General features: G+C 47.8%; 1 protein-coding gene across 4 annotated transcripts in view; it reads left to right on the top strand.

Moving 5' to 3' along the window:
• LOC144502602 (rab-like protein 6) overlaps positions 1 to 20710 on the top strand; it is a 203991-nt gene that overhangs the window by 128644 nt on the left and 54637 nt on the right. For all 4 annotated transcript variants that reach the window (XR_013499360.1, XM_078226722.1, XM_078226721.1 and 1 more), the window contains one exon: positions 9109 to 9212. Coding sequence is in view for 3 of the 4 variants with exons in the window: in XM_078226722.1 (XP_078082848.1) it covers positions 9109 to 9212 (104 nt within the window). In the remaining variant the exon portion in view is untranslated. The remainder of the gene's footprint in view (positions 1 to 9108; positions 9213 to 20710) is intronic.

Raw genomic sequence — 20710 nt, 5'->3', positions numbered from 1 at the left:
GGACAAATTTCCATTTGCCTTCTTAATTACCTGCTGCACCTGCAAACCAACTGCTTGTGATTCTCCCCATGTCTGCCTGGGTTTCCTCCCACAGTCCGAAAGACGTGCAGATTAGGTGAATTGACCATGCTAAATTCTTCCTCAGTGTCTCCAAACAGATGCGGAGTGTGTAACTTCATTGCAGTGTGAATGTAAGCCTACTTGTGACTAATAAATAAACGTAACTTTTTTTGAAGAGCAGCCGCAGAGGAGCTGACTCTGACCCATATCCTTTGTAACTGGGTAACTATTTCACAGGTAATACTGCTCTGATTGTACCGTGAATTGCCTGATAGACCAGTTCACTTGGTACAGCTCTGAATTCTGAGACAACTTTTGTGAGATGCATCCTTGCCACTGTCACTCTGCTTGTTTGCTTGTCAGTGCAAATTACTAACTGGGGCACATTGGACTATCGAACCCTGGGAACTAGTGCTTCTCTGAAGCAGTGAGATTTCTCCAAGTGTTGGCTTTCTGTAAAACACTTGACTGCCCCACATTGCTGGAGGGAACTCGGCTGAAAGCTGCTCACTCAACAGCATTGATTGTTCGCGTGGCAACACAAGGGGCACAATGTGATACCACTCTAAAGGCAGCTTCCGAGGCAAGGGGTACACAGAGCATACCCCGCTGCCACCCTCTTCCCTCAGATAAAGTCCAGGGATGAAAGGCTTGCTGCCTGGATACCAACTCAGGGCCTCATCCTGTCGCAGTTAGTGCTCAGGCAGCAATGGCTGGAATTGATGTGTGGGGAGACCACCTAACAACACTGGTGGAATGTACCAGCTATGTACTGAGTGGGCTCCCTGCTTCAGAGGCACGGAACATTGCTCGGCTTCAGAGATGTCTGGTGACATCCGATACCGATCCCACACTGACCCATAGTGACCGCACCTGTCCCACACTGACCGGTACCTGTCCCACACTGACCGGTACCTGTCCCACACTGACCGGTACCTGCCCCCCACTGACCGGCACCTGCCCCCCACTGACCGGCACCTGCCCCCCACTGACCGGCACCTGCCCCCCACTGACCGGCACCTGCCCCCCACTGACCGGCACCTGCCCCCCACTGACCGGCACCTGCCCCCCACTGACCGGCACCTGCCCCCCACTGACCGGCACCTGCCCCCCACTGACCGGCACCTGCCCCCCACTGACCGACACCTGTCCCACACTGACCGGCACCTGTCCCACACTGACCGGCACCTGTCCCACACTGACCGGTACCTGTCCCACACTGACCGGCACCTGCCCCCCACTGACCGGCACCTGCCCCCCACTGACCGGCACCTGCCCCCCACTGACCGGCACCTGCCCCCCACTGACCGGCACCTGCCCCCCACTGACCGGCACCTGCCCCCCACTGACCGGCACCTGCCCCCCACTGTCATCCACTGATCTTTGTGTTGAACACTTTCTCCAAGGTGGATTTTCAGATTTTCTGGTAGCAGCACTGTGATATATGAAAATGAGTGTCAGTTCATGCGTTTCTCCAATAACGGCTGCCAGCAGTTGTAAGGGTTAAAGTGTCACAGATTTGATCACCGGGAGGTCAGTTTTTAGGCTGCGGTAGTCAATCAACAGAGTGACTCCTCTTTAATATTGGATGAAAGCAGCATCATGTATCATTGACACTACTCATGTATAATGTTCTGGAGTTCTGGTAAACACTGCCATAGATCACTGTGCCTTGGGACTATGCCCATTCTAATCCAGTGCTAATAATAGTCTTTGCATTGTTTCCCTCTGTCAGCAAGCACAGAAATACAACCTCATTATTCTGCCTGCTAAAAGAAGAATTCTTCTCAATGCCAAGGGCCATGTTCTCATTTCACTATTTGCATTTCACTACTCGCTGAAGTAGAATGAAGTAGCACCTATGTTGCTCTTTATAAAGATCGATGTAAAACTTTCAGACTTTTCTTCAGGATCAGTAATTAATGATATTTTATCCTGATAATTAATCTCAATTCTCCTTGACTTATACACTGATGAATTGGCGCGCAGATGTCAGTGAGGTCATTTCACACTTTAGGCGGGTTTTTCCGGCTGCACTCTCCCCGAAACCAGAATCCTGCCCAAGGTCAACGAACTTCTCCACGGTCCGCCCCTCGCCTGCTCCTATTCCCGTGACGGGCAGAACGGGAAACTTTGTCCCATTGTGTCAGTAAGATCATCCTGTACATTGTGTCAGTGATTAGCACTGTTCTGTTGCCTCAAAGCACCAGGGACCCGTGTTCAATTCTATCCAGCCTTGAGTCTGTGTGGAGTTTGCACATTCTTCTCATGTCTGCATGGGTTTTCTCCGGGTGCTCTGGTTTCCTCCCTCAGTCCAAAGATGTGTATGTTAGGTGGATTGGCCTGTTAAATTCCCCTTAGTGTCCAAAGATGTTTAGTTTGGGTCGATTTGCCATGTTAAATGTGCGGGGTGACGGGAATAGGGCAGGGGGGTGGGCCTGGGTGGTGGTTCTTTTGAGAGCAGACTCGATAGGCTGAATGGCCTTCTTCTGCACTGTAGGGATTCTATGATTCTATACAAGGGATATCTGGCAGAAAAGCAAATGTAGTTTTTGTTTAACCATTATATTAGGTAATGGATGGTGGCCCCTTGAAAACTGATGATCATGATACAGTCAGTGAGTATAAGGAAGTGGTGAACATGCTGAATGTCAGTATTTGCAGCAGAGGAAGATGTTAGCATCCCAACTAAACTAATATTGGATTGGGGGTAGGGTCGCAATAAAATTAACTTCAGCAAGATAACAGAAAGGAAGAAAATAACAGCTGTACAGAGTGCTATATCTCCACAACCCACCCCCTGGTTTGAAGGGAATAAGTGAGAACATACTGATGTCTCAACTATTATCTACCAGCGTTCTTTCCACTCTGGAACTGTTATTTTTCAATCAAGTACTCTGGAACTGATCTTTTAGAAAATTACCCATGTCCACCTACTATTTAAGAAAGGTGAGAGATGGAAACCAGGGAATTATAGATCAGTTAGCCTAACACCTGGTATTGGGAAATTCCTAGATTCTATCTTTATGGATAGGGTGACTGAAGACCTTAAATGTTCAGCTAATCAGAGAGTCAGTATGGATTGGTCACGGGGAGGTCATACTTTTAAGCTGGGTTTTTTGAAGAAGTGACGAAAGTAGTGAACAGGAGAATATCTATGATGTCAATTCATTGAACTTACAGAAAGCATTTGATAAATTTGCTCATTAAAAATTGTTAACTCAAGTTGCTGACCCTGGAATTCTCAGCACTTTATTGACCTGGATTGGAAATTGAGTTGAGTGGCAGGACACTGAGAGTCGAGATAGTGGGTAGGTACTCTAATTGGCAGGTTATGAATAGTGGTGTTCCACAAGGATCTGTGTCGTGTTCTCAATTATTTAGAATTTTTATTAATGACGTAGATAATGGGACAGAAAGTAGTTAGATTTGCAGGTGATACAATGATGGGTAGCATTGTATGAAGTATAGATGGAGATATAAAATTACAAAGAGATGATGAGGGAACCAACAAGAGGAATAAGCATACTTGACCTCGCCTTCAGACCTCGCCAAAGATGTGTATGTTAGGTGGATTGGCCTGTTAAATTCCCCTTCGTGTCCAAAGATGTTTAGTTTGGGTCGATTTGCCATGGTAAATGTGCGGGGTGATGGGAATAGGGCAGTGGGGTGGGCCTGGGTGGTGGTTCTTTTGAGAGCAGACTCGATAGGCTGAATGGCCGCCTTCTGCTAGGCAACCTGCCTGCCACAGATGCAGCTGTCCATGACAGTATCAGTGGGAGTGACCACCACACAGTTTTTGTGGCGAGGAAGTTCCATCTTCACATTGAGGATTCCCTCCATTGTGTTATGTGGCACTACCACCATGGTAAATGGGATAGATTCAAATAGAACTAGCAACCCAAAACTGAGCAACCATAAGATGCTGTGCGCTATCAGCAGCAGCAGAATTGTACTTAACCACAATATAGGCTCAGCATATCTCCCACTCTACCATTATCACCAAGCCAGGGATTTTAATCCTGGTTCAGTGAAGAGTGCAAGAGGGAATGCCAGGAGCAACACATGGCATACCAAAAAAAGAGGTGTCAACCTGGTGAAGCTACAACGCAGGGCTAATTCCTTCATAAGGTTATAAGTAGAGATTTCGCTGATGATTTCACAACGTTCACCACTTGCAACTCCTCAGACCCTGGACATTATCATGGCTTGGGCTGACAAGTGGCAAGTAACATTTGTGCCACAAAAGTTTCCAAGAGAAAATCTAACTATGACATTTAGTAGCATTGCAATTGCTAAATCCATGATCTCACTGAATGGTGAAACAGATTTGAGGGATTAAGTGGTTTCCTGCTGTTCCCATGTAACCACATAATCTTGTTACAAGGTACTGTAATCAGTGATTTGTATAAAGAAAGACTGCATTTATACTGCAAATTTTAGGATGTCCCAAAGCACTTTACAACCAGTGAGCTGTTTTTAAAGTATGTCGTTGATTTGATTTGATTTATTATTGTCACATGTATTAACATACAGTGAAAAGGATTGTTTCTTGCGTGCTATACAGACAAAACATACCGTTCATAGAGAAGGAAACGATCTGCAGAATGTAGTGTTACAGTTATAGCTAGGGTGTAGAGAAAGATCAACTTAATGCAAGATAAGCCCATTCAAAAGTCTGTCAGCAGCAGGGAAGAAGCTGCTCTTGTGTCAATTGGGACGTGACCTCAGATTTTTGTATTTTTTTCCCGAAGGAAGAAGGTGGAAGAGAGAATGTCCGGGGTGCGTGGGGTCCTTGATTATGCTGGCTGCTTTGCCGAGGCAGCGGGAAATGTAGACAGAGTCAATGGATGGGAGGCTGGTTTGCATGATGGATTGGGCTACATTCACGACCTTTTGTAGTTCCTTGCGGTCTTGGGCAGAGCAGGAGCCATACCAAGCTGTGATACCAGAAATAATTCTTTCTGTGGCGCATCTGTAAAAGTTGGTGAGAGTCGTAGCTGACATGCCAAATTTCCTTTGTCTTCTGAGAAAGTAGAGGCATTGGTGAGCTTTCTTAACTATAGTGTCAGCATGGGGGGACCAGGACAGGTTGTTGATCTGGACACCTAAAAACTTGAAACTCTTGACCCTTTCTACTTCGTCCCCATTGATGTAAACATGTTGCTGTGATTAGGTAGGAATTGTGGCAGATACTTTGTGTACAGTGACTTCCCATTAGACCAGATGCCCCATGAGGAAGTTCCTGTATTTACTGTAACCTGACCTGAAAGCTTGGGTACTCTGTGCTCTGTATTTATACAGGATATACTTCTCATTGGTTTTGAGAAGATTGAGTGAATGTGAGCAATAGACGAGCCCATTCATTATAGTCTAACCTTTGCAGGCAGAGCTTCCCTGTGTCTGAGCCCGGATGTCTTACTAATACTGTAGTTCTACAATATTTTAAAAGTCATTTTATAATATAGCTCAGAGATATTTGCATTGTTGTTTAATAATGCCTCTCACTGTGATTGCTTGATTCCCACATTCTCCGTTTTGGGCCACACGATGGAACAGTGGTTAGCACTGCTACCTCTCAGCGCCAGGGACCCAGGTTTGATTCCGGCCTCGGGTGACTGTGTGTGTAGAGTCTGCACATCTTCCTGCGTGGGTTTGCTCCTGATGCTCTCTTTTCCTCCCACAGCCCAAAGATGTGCAGGTTAGGTGGATTGGTCATGCTAAATTGGTCAGAACATTGAATACAAGAGTTGGGACGTCTTGTTGAAGTTGTACAAGAAATTAGTACGGTCACACTTGGAATACTGTGTACAGTTCTGGTTACCCTATTATAGAAAGGATATTATTAAAGTAGAAAGAGTGCAAAAAAGATTTACTAGGATGCTACCGGGACTTGATGGTTTGAGTTATAAGGAGAGGCTGGATAGACTGGGACTTTTTCCCCTGTGCCTAGAAGGCTTAGGGTGACCTTATAGAGGTCCATAAAATAATGAGGGGCATAAATCAGCTAAATAGTCAATATCTTTTCCCAAAGGTAGGGGAGTCTAAAGCTAGAGGGCATAGGTTTAAGGTGAGAGGGGAGAGATACAAAAGGGTCCAGAGGGGCAATTTATTTCACTCAGAGGGTGATGAGTGTCTGGAACAAGCTGCCAGAGGTAACATAGTGACATAGAAGATAGGAGCAGGAGGAGGCCATTTGGCCCTTCGAGCCTGCTCCGTCAGTCATTACGATCATGGCTAATCATCCAACTCAATAATCCTGCTTTTCCCCCATAACCTATGATCCCATTCGCCCCAAGTGCTATATCCAGCCGCCTTTTGAATACATTCAATGTTTTGGCATCAACTACTTCCTGTGGTATTGAATTCCACAGGCTCACTACTCTTTGGGTGAAGAAATGTCTCCTCACCTCCGTCCTAAATGGTCTATCTTGAATCCTCAGACTGTGACCCTGGCTCTGGACTCCCCCACCATCGGGAACATCCTCCCTGCATCTACCCTGTCTAGTCCTGTTAGAATTTTATAAGTCTCTACGAGATCCCCCCTCATTTGTCTGAACTCCAGCAAAAACAATCTGAATCAAGTCAATCTCTCCTCATACATCAGTCCCGCCATCTCCAGAATCAGCCTGGTTAGACTTCGCTGCACTCCTTCGAGAGCAAGAACATCCTTCCTCAGAAAAGGAGCCCAAAACTGCACACAATACTCTAGGTGTGGCCTCACCAAGGCAATAATTGCAACAACACATCCCTGCTCCTGTACTCGAAACCTCTCGCAATGAAGGCCAACATGCCATTTGCCTTCTTTACTGCCTGCTGCACCTGCATGCTTACCTTCAGTGACTGGTGTACAAGGACACCCAGGTCCCGCTACACACTCCCCTCTCCCAATTTACAACCATTCAGATAATAATCTCTTGTTTTTCTTGTTTTTGTTTCCAAAGTGAATAACCTCACATTTATCCAAATTATACTGCATCTGCCATTGATCTGCCCACTCACCCAACCTGTCCAGATCATGCTGAAGGATCTCTGCATCCTCATCACAGTTCACCCTTCCACCCAACTTCGTATCATCTGCAAATTTTGAGATGTTAGATTTTGTTCCCTCGTCCAAAGCATTAATATATATTATGAATAACTGGGGTCCAGCACCGATCCATGTGGCACCCCATTAGTTACTGCCTGCCAATTTGAAAAGCCTACTCCTACTCTTTGTTTCCTCTCTGCCAACCAATTTTCTATCCATCTCAATACACTTCCCCCAATCCCATGCCCTTTAATCTTGCACGATAATCTCTTATGCGGGACTTCGTCAAACGCTTTTTGAAAACCCAAATATACTACATCGACTGGCTCCCCCTTGTCAACTCTACTGGTCAAAGAATTCCAACAGATTTGTCAAGCATGATTTCCCCTTCATACATCCATGCTGACTCTGTCTGATCCTGCCACTGCTTTCTAAATGCTCCGCTATAAAGTCCTTGATAATGGATTCGAGAATTTTCCCCACGACCAATGTCAAGTTAACTGGTCTATAATTCCGTTTTCTCTCTACCTCCCTTTTTGAATATTGGAGTGACGTTCGTTACCCTCCCATCTGCAGGGACTGTTCCAGAGTCTATAGAATCCTGGAAGATGACCACCAATGCATCAGCTATTTCTAGAGCCACTTCCTTAAGTACTCTGGGATGTAGATTATCAAGCCCTGAGGATTTATCCACATTCAATCCCACCAATTTTCCCAGCACCATTTCTCTACTAATATTGATCTCCCTCAGTTCTTCCTTCTCACTAAATTTGCATCCTCCGACATTTCTGGCATCTGATTTGTGTCCTCTTTTGTGAAGACAGAACCAAAGTATATATTCAGTTGCTCAGCCATTCATTGTCCCCTTTTATACATTCCTCCATTTCTATCTGTAGGGACCTACATTTGTTTTCACCAACCTCTTTCTCTTCACGTATCTATAGGAACTCTTAGTGTCCGTCTTAATATTCCCTGCAAGCTTACTTTCGTACTGTATTTTCACGTCCTTAATCAGTCCCTTGGTCTTTTTTTGCTGAATTCTAAACTGCTCCCAATCCTCAGACCTATTATTTTTCTTGGCCAATCTGTATGCTTCTTCCTTAAATCGGATACTCTCTCTAATTTCCTTTGTAAGCCATGGATTGGCTCTCTTACCCATTTTGCTTTTGTGCCAGACAGGAACAGACAGTTGCTGTTGTTCCCCCATGCGTTCCTTGAATGTTTACCATTGCCTATCCCCTGTCATCCCTTAGTAGTAGTAAAGGCGGGTGCAATTTTGTCTTTTAAAAAGCATTTAGACAGTTACATGATTCAGATGTGTATAGATGGGATATGGGCCAAACGCAGGCAATTGGAACTAGCTTAGTGGTTAAAAAAATAGGGTGGCAAGGACAAGTTGGGCTGAAGGGCCTGTTTCCATGCTGTAAACTTTTATGACTCTGTGACTCTAAATTGCCTATTGGTGTCCCAAGATGTGTAATTTAGGGGGATTAGCAGATTAAATACGTGGCGTCAAAGGGATGGGGGGGTGGGGGGGGGGTAGTGCTGGTGGTGGTGGGATGGTGGGCCTGGGTAAGATGTTCTGTCGGAGAGCCAGTGCAGACTTGATGGGCCAAATGGCCTCCTTCTGCACTGTAGGGGCTCTATGATTCTATCGTATGAATCTACATTAAAAAGCCCCTCTCACTTACTTTCACAGGTAAAAAAAATAGACAACCAATTAACCAGTCTAGTCTTTGTTGGAAACGACAAGACGGAGGGAGATGAGGAGTTTGATTTGAAGCTTGTAAATAAAGATCAGTGACCACTAAATTGGTATTACAGAAATATAATTGAGAAATGATTTCAGTGTAGAGGGGGAGATCTATCAAATAATGAGTTTTTTCTTCAGTTTGAGGGTGAGAGTGATCCACCCATAACGATTAATTCTGGGAGTTGATGATTTAATTGACTTGTGATTGTCTGTGAGTGGGTACTCTTGTTTTCCGGAATGTTCACTGGCTGTCTTCTTCCTACAGCGAGAGACATTACTGAGGCAGCTGGAAACCAATCAACTTGATATCGATGCCACTCTGGAGGAACTCTCTGTACAGCATGAAACTGAGGAACAGAATTATGACCTGTAGGTGTTTTATTAATATCAAACACTGGGCAAGGCACAACAGTAAAACTTGAAAAGCTCAGGTTGCTTTTCATCAAAAGTCATTGGGCTTATGACACTTTTGGCTGCATGTGTTTTGCGGTGTGCTATTTTATCATGTGATTTTTACCTCAACGATATTACAAGAATCTATTACTGGAATCAGATTATTTGGGGAACGTGATACTGTGTTGTCAAAGAAAGAACTTTGATTTGTAAATTATCCCTCACACCATAAGAACTATCTAGAGTATTTCACAAACATTTGATTTTGAAAGTTATTCATTGTTATTATAAGAACATAAGAACTAGGAGTTGGAGAAGACCATCTGGCCCCTTGAGCCTGCTCCACCATTCAATAAGATCATGGCTGATCTTTTCATGGACTCAGCTCTACTTACCCGCCCAATCACCATAGTCCTTAATTCTTTTACTATTCAAAAATTTATCTATCCTTGCCTTAAAAACATTCAATGAGGTAGCCTCAAGTGCTTCACTGGGCAGGGAATTCCACAGATTCACAACCCTTTGTGTGAAGAAGTTCTTCCTCAACTCCATCCTAAATCTGCTCCCCCTTATTTTGAGGCCATGCCCCCTAGTTCTAGTATCAACTCCAGTGGAAACAACTTCCTGCTTCTATCTTATTTATTCCCTTCATAATCTTATACGTTTCCATAAGATCTCCCCTCATTCTTGTGAATTCCAATGAGTATAGCCCCAGACTACTCAGTTTCTCCTCATAAGCCAACCCTCTCAACTCCGGAATCAACCTAGTGAATCTCCTCTGCACCCCCTCGAGTGCCAGTATATCCTTTCTCAAGTAAGGAGACCAAAACTGTACTTAGTACTCCAGGTGTAGCCTCACCAATACCTTATACTGCTGCAACATAACATCGCTCCATCCCTCTAGCAATGAAGGACAAAATTCTATTTGCCTTCTTAATTACCTGCTGCACCTGCAAACCGACTCCTTGTGATTCTTGCACAAGAACACCCAGGCCCCTCTGCACAGCAGTATCCTGCAATTTTTTACCATTTAAATAATAGTCCATTTTGCTGTTATTCCTACCAAAATGGATGACCTCACATTTACCAACATTGTACTCCATCTGCCCACTCACTTAGATTATTTATATCCCTTTGCAGATTTTCAGTGTCCTCTGGACACTTTGCTCTGTCACTCATCTTAGTAAGAAGTCTCAAAACACCAGGTTAAAGTCCAACAGGTTTATTTGATAGCACAAGCCGCAAGCTTTCGGAGCGCTGCTCCTTCATCAGGTGAGTGGGAGTTCTGTTCACAAACAGGGCATATAAAGACACAAACTCAATTTACAAAATAATGGTTGTAATGCGAGTCTTTACAGGTAATCAAGTCTTAAAGGTACAGACAATGTGAGTGGAGCGAGGGTTAAGCACAGGTTAAAGAGATGTGTATTGTCTCCAGCCAGGACAGTTAGTGAGATTTTGCAAGCCCAGGCAAGCCGTGGGGAGTTACAGATAGTGTCACATGAACCCAAGATTCCGGCTGAGGCCATCCTCGTGTGCAGAACTTGGCTATCAGTTTCTGCTCAGCGACTCTGTGCTGTCGTGTGTCATGAAGGCTGCCTTGGAGAACGCTTACCTGAAGATCAGAGGCTGAATGCCCGTGACTTCCTAACAGGAAGGGAACACTCTTGCCTGGTGATTGTCGAGCGGTGTTCATTCATCCGTTGTCGTAGCGTCTGCATGGTCTCCCCAATGTACCATGCCTCAGGACATCCTTTCCTGCAGCGTATCAGGTAGACAACGTTGGCCGAGTTGCAAGAGTATGTACCGTGTACCTGGTGGATGGTGTTCTCATGTGAGATGATGGCATCCGTGTCGATGATCCGGCAGGTCTTGCAGAGGTTGCTGTGGCAGGGTTGTGTGATGTCGTGGTCACTGTTCTCCTGAAGACTGGGTAGTTTGCTGCGGACAATGGTCTGTTTGAGGTTGTGCGGTTGTTTGAAGGCAAGAAGTGGGGGTATGGGGATGGCCTTGGCAAGTTGTTCGTCTTCATCGATGACACGTTGAAGGCTCCGGATAAGATATCGTAGTTTCTCTGCTCCAGGGAAGTACTGGATGACAAAGGGTACTCTGTCCACCATGTTCAAATGCGAGGTTATTCACTTTGGAGGAAATAATAGCAAATTGGATTATTATCTCAATGGAACAAAATTGCAACATGCTACTGTGCAAAGGGACCTGGGGGTCCTTGTGCATGAGACGCAAAAGCCCAGTCTGCAGGTGCAACAGGTGATCAAGAAGGCAAATGGGATGTTGGCCTATATCGCAAGGGGGATAGAATATAAAAGCAGAGATGTCTTGCTGCATCTGTACAGGGCATTGGTGAGGCCGCAGCTGGAATACTGTGTGCAGTATTGGTCCCCTTATTTGCGGAAGGATATATTGGCCTTGGAGGGAGTGCAGAGAAGGTTCACCAGGCTGATACCGGAGATGAGGGGTGTTGATTATGAGGAGAGACGGAGCAGATTGGGTTTGTACTCGTTGGAATTTAGAAGGCTGAGGGGGGATCTTATAGAGACCTATACGATAATGAAGGGGCTAGATAGGGTAGAGGTGGAGAGATTCTTTCCACTTAGAAAGGAAGCTAGAACTAGAGGGCATAGCCTCAAAATAAAGGGGGGTCAGTTTAGGACAGAGTTGAGGAGGAACTTCTTCTCTCAGAAGGTGGTGAATCTCTGGAATTCTCTGCCCACTGAAGTGATGGAGGCTACCTCGTTGAATATGTTTAAATCACGGACAGATAGATTCCTGATCGGTAAGGGAATTAGGGGTTATGGGGATCAGGCAGGTAAGTGGAACTGATCCACTTCAGATCAGCCATGATCTTATTGAATGGCGGGGCAGGCTCGAGGGGCTAGATGGCCTACTCCTGCTCCTATTTCTTATGTTCTTATGTTCCGTGTTTGTCTTCTGAGGAGGTCGGTGCGGTTTTTCACTGTGGTCCGTCGAAACTGTCTATCGATGAGTCGAGCGCCATATCCTGTTCTTATGAGGGCATCTTTCAGCGTCTGGAGGTGTCTGTTGCGATCCTCGTCATCTGAGCAGATCTTGTGTACACAGAAGGCTTGCCTGTAGGGGATGGCTGCTTTAATGTGTTTTGGGTGGAAGCTGGAGAAGTGGAGCATCGTGAGGTTACCTGTGGGTGGTACAGTAAAGTGCTGAGATGACCGTCCTTGATGGAGAATGCAACCGATTCCGGAGAGTAGTCCATGGTGAGTCTGATGGTGGGATAGAATTTGTTGATGTCATCATATAGTTGTTTCAGTGATTGTTCACCATGTGTCCAAAGGAAGAAAATGTCATCGCTGTATCTAGTGTATAGCGTCGGTTGAAGGTCCTGTGCGGTGAAGAGGTCTTGTTCGAACCTGTGCATGAAGATGTTGGCATATTGAGGTGTGAATTTGGTCCCCAAGGCTGTTCCACACAGAACTGGTTGTTGAAGGTGCAGACATTGTGGTCCAGGATGAAGCGGATGAGTTGTAAAATTGCATCTGGAGATTGGCAGTTGTCGGCGTTGCATACTGAGGCAGTTGCAGCAGTGCCATCGTCGTGGGGGATGCTGGTGTAGAGACAATACACATCTCTTTAACCTGTGCTTAACCCTCTCTCCACTCACATTGTCTGTACCTTTAAGACTTGATTACCTGTAAAGATTCGCATTCCAACCATTACCTTTTAAATTGAGTTTGTGTCTTTATATGCCCTTTTTGTGAACACGACTCTCACTCACCTAATGAAGGAGCAGCGCTCTGAAAGCTTGCGGCATGTGCTACCAAATAAACCTGTTGGACTTTAACCTGGTGTGAGACTCCTTACTGTGCTTACCTCAGTCCAACGCCGGCATCTCCACATCATGGCTACTCATCTTAGTGTCATCTGCGAATTTTGACACATTGCGCTTGATCCCCAACTCCAAATCATCTATGTAAATTGTAAACAGTTGCGGTCCCAACATTGATCCCTGAGGTATGCCACTAGTCAATGATCGCCAACTAGAAAAACATCCATTTACCCCACTCTTTGCTTTCTGTTAATTAACCAATCCTCTATCCATGCTAATACATTACCCGTAACACCGTGCACCTTTATCTTATACAGCAGCCTTTGGTGCGGCACCTTGTCAAATGCCTTCTGGAAATCCAGATACACCACATCCACAGGTTCCCCATTGTGCACTGTGCATGTAATGTTCTCAAAGAATTGCACCAAATTAGTCAAACATGACCTGCCCTTCGTGAACCCATGCTGCGTTTTACCAATGGGACAATTTATATCCAGATATCTCGCTATTTCTTCCTTGATGATAGATTCAAGCGTTTTCCCTACTACAGAAGTTAAGCTAATCGGCCTATAGTTACCCGCCTTTTGTCTACCTTTTTTAAACAATGGCGTCACATTTGCTGTTTTCTAATCTGCAGGAACCAGCCCAGAGTGCAGCGAATTTTGGTAAATTACCATGAATGCATTTGCTATTTCCCCTGCCATCTCTTTTCGTACCCTGGGATGCATTCCATCAGGGCTAAAAGACTTGTCTACCTTTAGCCCCATTAACTTTCCCAACACTACCTCTTTTGTGATAATGATAGTTTCTAGGTCCTCACCTACCATAACCTTCCTGTCATCAATTTTTGGCATGTTATTTGTGACTTCCACTGTGAAGACCGACACAAAATACCTGTTCAATGCCCCAGCCATTATGCAGACAAAACATTGATACTGCACAGAATTAATGAGGTAAATGAATACTGTATGTTTTAGTGATGATACTTCAGAGATAACTATTCACAAGTGACCAAATAGAACTGCCATTCTCTTCAGATAGTGTTGTTGGATCTTTCACTTCAACCTGGGGGGGGTGGGGAATAAACGGGAACTCGATTTAGTATTTCACCTGAAAGATGGGTCCTCCGGTAATGTAGCACTCCTACTGCACTGGCACATCGACCTAGTGGGGATGCAACAGCAGCAAACTGGCTCAATACATGAGTGTTGACACTGAACCAAGCCGACACTATGATAGACAGTGATAATCTGTTCTTAAACTGTGAGACATTGGGATCTAATTTAATTGATAAAACCCAAGCTGCCTCCTGATCAGATCAATTGAATTTGAGTGGATGCTTTGAGCGTTCACAAGACTCTACTATCTGAAACTGCTGTCATTAAACCAAGTTTCCATGCCACCCCATTTACCAGAGATGAGGATTTAGAATCTGATCCCAGAGTGTGTCACAGGATCAATCAGAATCTGATCCCAAAGTGTGTCCTACCCATTTACATATATATATTTATCGGGAATATTTGGAATAACACTCCCTGCTCTTGGGTATAGGCCAGTTAGGCCAACTTACTGGGACTTCTCTTGGCCATTGGAAAGTACATTGACTGTTGGTACTAGCTGGTATTGAGGTGGCTCACTTAAAGCAATCTAACATTGTGTGTCAATGGAAATGCGTTAAAGGTGATTTAAGAGATTGACTTGATGTAGACCAAGGTTGCTTTGTTTCCAACCTCACAGCAACATTTACCAGATCTCTTGCTAGACGGTGCAGTGACCAAGTTATCATTGTTATTCAGTGGCTCTCTCATTCTCCCTGGAACCTCCCCACTCTGGCACTCAGCAGTACACGTGTGTAAATGTATCACCATAAATGATAGAATTCCAAGTGGATGGATGGATTACAGAGATAAATGAATAGATTAGGACCAGAGCAAGATAAGGAAATGGGAGGTAAACTGGTTTATATGTACTGCAGTATGCACAGTTAGTGAGCAGTCCAAACAAAGTGAAGGTGACTGAAGAAGAGGGCAAGAGGAGCCAGCGAGCATGAATTGTAATCAGGAAATGTTTCTTGCCCTTAATACTCATATTATATTCCTTGTCTAAGGAAGCATAATTTGCAGATGGTTGCTTGACGTGTGAGACATCGCCCTCTAACGCTGACAGTTTGATAGTGAATTGGAGGATGATCATCAGCTGAGAGCCACAAGTGTTCACGGCTCCGTTATCTGCTGTAAGAGAAGGCTTTTGTTGCTGATATTGAATCCATAGTGCCTCTAATTTATTTATTTGAAGCTATTGTAATGTTTGATGAGAGGTTGCATGTGAGAGTAGATTTTCAATCAGCAGTCACCTTTCAGCACTGCAACACCAAGCCTCTTGCCAAGAGCTGAACACTGAGCTAATTAAGGGTCTGTAGCATACCCTTGCACAAGGTGGGTGCGCTGGAACTTGAAGCTGCTGGAATGGCAATTCCTGCCCTATGTTAGAAATTCTGTCACTTCTGCAGTAATGTGATTGACCAGGTGGGTGGAATCCTCACAATTATATTCGAGGCTCAGATCAATGGCTGTTATCTGTAAAAGCACAGAACGTTTGTTGAGATTGACTTGGTGCAAACATTCTATATCAAGGTAGAATTTTGATCTTATTTTCTCTTTCTGAAAAAATACTTCTTTGTCAAAGCTTTTCATCTTGAACTCATCAGGATGTTGACAAGAATGCAACAAATGTTGATTTTCCCCTGCATTATATTCTCGTTAATGTCCTCAGGAGTAAACATGAAAAACGTCGACAAAAAATGTATTTTTTTCAGCAATGCTCAAGTTCTGTGCCATCAAATAACTAGTTCTCCTTTTCCTTGTTCTACTGGTTGGAGGTCATAAATCCCTTTTTGAGCTACGGGTGAATTGGAACACCCGTGTGTGTGAAGGTTTGTGTTCAGATATGTCATACATGACTACTTCAGCACACCATGGGAGCTCACAGCACTTAATAAGTGCCTCCGAGGCTAAAAATTACTGACTGGCTAAAGCATACATCCCTAAAAGTATTTCTGTCAGGCTGCTAGGAGATAAAGAATCGATCTTTGCTAGAAATTGTCCTGGTAAAGCTATGGAATGTTGAGGAAACCCCAGTGCATTAGACAAAATGACATGGATTTATATTATTCAATTGACATTGAAAACATTCAAAAAACAAGAACAATCATTAAATGGAATGAATGTCAGGCTAGAAAGGTGACTAAAAGATGGCTTTGAAGAAAGGTTCTGAAGGTGGAGAGTGAATTGGAGAGATGGAGTTCAGCAAGGAATTTGAGACTAGGATAGAGGCAGCTAAATACTTCAGCCATGAGTAATGAATAGAGGGGGAGCTGTACAGGAGACCACAGACAGAGGGTCAAAGGATGGAAGAGCAGAGATAATGCTGAGGGACAGTGCAGGGTAATGCTGAGGGATAGTGCAGGGGTGATGCTGAGGGACAGTGCAGGGTGATGCTGAGGGACGGTGCAGGGTGGTGCTGAGGGACCGTGCAGGGTGATGCTGAGGGACAGTGCAGGGTGATGCTGAGGGACAGTGCAGGGTGATGCTGAGGGATAGTGCAGGGGTGATGCTGAGGGACAGTGCAGGGTGATGCTGAGGGACGGTGCAGGGTGGTGCTGAGGGACGGTGCAGGGTGATGCTGAGGGACAGTGCAGGGTGATGCTGAGGGACAGTGCAGGGTGATGCTGAGGGACGGTGCAGGGTGATGCTGAGGGACAGTGCAGGGTGATGCTGAGGGACAGTGCAGGGTGATGCTGAGGGACAGTGCAGGGTGATGCTGAGGGACAGTGCAGGGTGAAGCTGAGGGACAGTGCAGGGTGATGCTGAGGGACAGTGCAGGGTGAAGCTGAGGGACAGTGCAGGGTGATGCTGAGGGACAGTGCAGGGTGATGCTGAGGGACAGTGCAGGGTGAAGCTGAGGGACAGTGCAGGGTGATGCTGAGGGACAATGCAGGGTGAAGCTGAGGGACAGTGCAGGGTGATGTTCAGGGACAGTGCAGGGTGATGCTGAGGGACAGTGCAGGGTGATGCTGAGGGACGGTGCAGGGTGAAGCTGAGGGACAGTGCAGGGTGATGCTGAGGGACAGTGCAGGGTGATGCTGAGGGACAGTGCAGGGTGATGCTGAGGGACGGTGCAGGGTGATGCTGAGGGACGGTGCAGGGTGAAACTGAGGGACAGTGCAGGGTGATGCTGAGGGACAGTGCAGGGTGAAGCTGAGGGACAATGCAGGGTGAAGCTGAGGGACAATGCAGGGTGAAGCTGAGGGACAGTGCAGGGTGATGCTGAGGGACAGTGCAGGGTGATGTTCAGGGACGGTGCAGGGTGATGCTGAGGGACGGTGCAGGGTGAAACTGAGGAACAGTGCAGGGTGATGCTGAGGGACAGTGCAGGGTGATGCTGAGGGACGGTGCAGGGTGGTGCTGAGGGACCGTGCAGGGTGATGCTGAGGGACGGTGCAGGGTGATGCTGAGGGACGGTGCAGGGTGGTGCTGAGGGACCGTGCAGGGTGATGCTGAGGGACAGTGCAGGGTGATGCTGAGGGACAGTGCAGGGTGATGCTGAGGGATAGTGCAGGGGTGAGGCTGAGGGACAGTGCAGGGTGATGCTGAGGGATGGTGCAGGGTGGTGCTGAGGGACGGTGCAGGGTGATGCTGAGGGACAGTGCAGGGTGATGCTGAGGGACGGTGCAGGGTGATGCTGAGGGACAGTGCAGGGTGATGCTGAGGGACAGTGCAGGGTGATGCTGAGGGACAGTGCAGGGTGATGCTGAGGGACGGTGCAGGGTGATGCTGAGGGACGGTGCAGGGTGATGCTGAGGGACAGTGCAGGGTGAAGCTGAGGGACAGTGCAGGGTGATGCTGAGGGACAATGCAGGGTGAAGCTGAGGGACAGTGCAGGGTGATGCTGAGGGACAGTGCAGGGTGATGTTCAGGGACAGTGCAGGGTGATGCTGAGGGACGGTGCAGGGTGAAACTGAGGGACAGTGCAGGGTGATGCTGAGGGACAGTGCAGGGTGAAGCTGAGGGACAATGCAGGGTGAAGCTGAGGGACAGTGCAGGGTGATGTTCAGGGACGGTGCAGGGTGATGCTGAGGGACAGTGCAGGGTGATGCTGAGGGACAGTGCAGGGTGAAGCTGAGGGACAGTGCAGGGTGATGCTGAGGGACGGTGCAGGGTGATGCTGAGGGACAGTGCAGGGTGAAGCTGAGGGACAATGCAGGGTGAAGCTGAGGGACAGTGCAGGGTGATGCTGAGGGACAGTGCAGGGTGATGTTCAGGGACAGTGCAGGGTGATGCTGAGGGACGGTGCAGGGTGAAACTGAGGGACAGTGCAGGGTGATGCTGAGGGACAGTGCAGGGTGAAGCTGAGGGACAATGCAGGGTGAAGCTGAGGGACAGTGCAGGGTGAAGCTGAGGGACAATGCAGGGTGAAGCTGAGGGACAGTGCAGGGTGATGTTCAGGGACAGTGCAGGGTGATGCTGAGGGACGGTGCCGGGTGATGCTGAGGGACAGTGCAGGGTGATGCTGAGGGACAGTGCAGGGTGATGCTGAGGGACAGTGCAGGGTGATGCTGAGGGACAGTGCAGGGTGAAGCTGAGGGACGGTGCAGGGTGATGCTGAGGGACGGTGCAGGGTGGTGCTGAGGGACAGTGCAGGGTGATGCTGAGGGACAGTGCAGGGTGAAGCTGAGGGACAATGCAGGGTGAAGCTGAGGGACAGTGCAGGGTGAAGCTGAGGGACAATGCAGGGTGAAGCTGAGGGACAGTGCAGGGTGATGTTCAGGGACAGTGCAGGGTGATGCTGAGGGACGGTGCCGGGTGATGCTGAGGGACAGTGCAGGGTGATGCTGAGGGACAGTGCAGGGTGATGCTGAGGGACAGTGCAGGGTGATGCTGAGGGACGGTGCAGGGTGATGCTGAGGGACGGTGCAGGGTGAAGCTGAGGGACAGTGCAGGATGAAGCTGAGGGGCAGTGCAGGGTGATGCTGAGGGACAGTGCAGGGTGATGCTGAGGGACAGTGCAGGGTGATGCTGAGGGACAGTGCAGGGTGATGCTGAGGGACAGTGCAGGGTGATGCTGAGGGACAGTGCAGGGTGATGCTGAGGGACAGCGCAGGGTGATGCTGAGGGACGGTGCAGGGTGATGCTGAGGGACGGTGCAGGGTGATGCTGAGGGACGGTGCAGGGTGATGCTGAGGGACGGTACAGGGTGATGCTGAGGGACGGTGCAGGGTGAAGCTGAGGGACGGTGCAGGGTGAAGCTGAGGGACGGTGCAGGGTGATGCTGAGGGACAGTGCAGGGTGATGCTGAGGGACAGTACAGGGTGATGCTGAGGGACGGTGCAGGGTGGTGCTGAGGGACGGTGCAGGGTGAAGCTGAGGGACAGTGCAGGGTGAAGCTGAGGGACAGTGCAGGGTGAAGCTGAGGGGCAGTGCAGGGTGGTGCTGAGGGACAATGCAGGGTGGTGCTGAGGGACCGTGCAGGGTGATGTTCAGGGACAGTGCAGGGTGATGTTCAGGGACAGTGCAGGGCTGATGCTGAGGGACAGTGCAGGGTGATGCTGAGGGACAGTGCAGGGTGATGCTGAGGGACAGTGCAGGGTGAAGCTGAGGGACAGTGCAGGGTGATGCTGAGGGACAGTACAGGGTGATGCTGAGGGACAGTGCAGGGTGGTGCTGAGGGACGGTGCAGGGTGAAGCTGAGGGACAGTGCAGGGTGAAGCTGAGGGACAGTGCAGGGTGAAGCTGAGGGGCAGAGCAGGGTGGTGCTGAGGGACAATGCAGGGTGGTGCTGAGGGACCGTGCAGGGTGCTGTTCAGGGACAGTGCAGGGCTGATGCTGAGGGACAGTGCAGGGGTGCACTGAGGAGGTTGGTGCGAAAAACCGCACCGACCTCCTCAGAAGACAAACACGGGACACGGTGGACAGAGTACCCTTCGTCGTCCAGTACTTCCCCGGAGCGGAGAAGCTATGGCATCTCCTCCGGAACCTTCAACATGTCATTGATGAAGACGAACATCTCGCCAAGGCCATCCCCACACCCCCACTTCTTGCCTTCAAACAACCGCGCAACCTGAAACAGACCATTGTCAGCAGCAAACTACCCAGCCTTCAGGAGAACAGTGACCACGACACCACACAACCCTGCCACAGCAACCTCTGCAAGACGTGCCGGATCATCGACACGGATGCCATAATCTCACGTGAGAACGCCATCTACCAGGTACACGGTACCTACTCTTGCAACTCGGCCAACGTTGTCTACCTGATACGCTGCAGGAAAGGATGTCCCGAGGCATGGTACATTGGGGAAACCATGCAGACGCTACGACAACGGATGAATGAACACCGCTCGACAATCACCAGGCAAGACTGTTCTCTTCCTGTGGGGGAGCACTTCAGCAGTCACGGGCATTCAGCCTCTGATCTTCAGGTAAGCGTTCTCCAAGGTGGCCTTCACGACACACGACAGCGCAGAGTCGCTGAGCAGAAACTGATAGCCAAGTTCCGCACACATGACGACGGCCTAAACCAGGATGTTGGATTTATGTCACATTATCAGTAACCCCCACAGCTTGCCTCCTGGACTTGCAGGCTGTCCTGTCTGGAGA

This window comes from Mustelus asterias, chromosome 13 (assembly GCF_964213995.1).
Source record: "Mustelus asterias chromosome 13, sMusAst1.hap1.1, whole genome shotgun sequence".
Taxonomy (NCBI): Eukaryota; Metazoa; Chordata; class Chondrichthyes; order Carcharhiniformes; family Triakidae; genus Mustelus; species Mustelus asterias.
The sequence above is the reverse complement of the archived record's forward strand: the minus strand, read 5'-3'. Positions and strand labels throughout refer to the sequence as shown.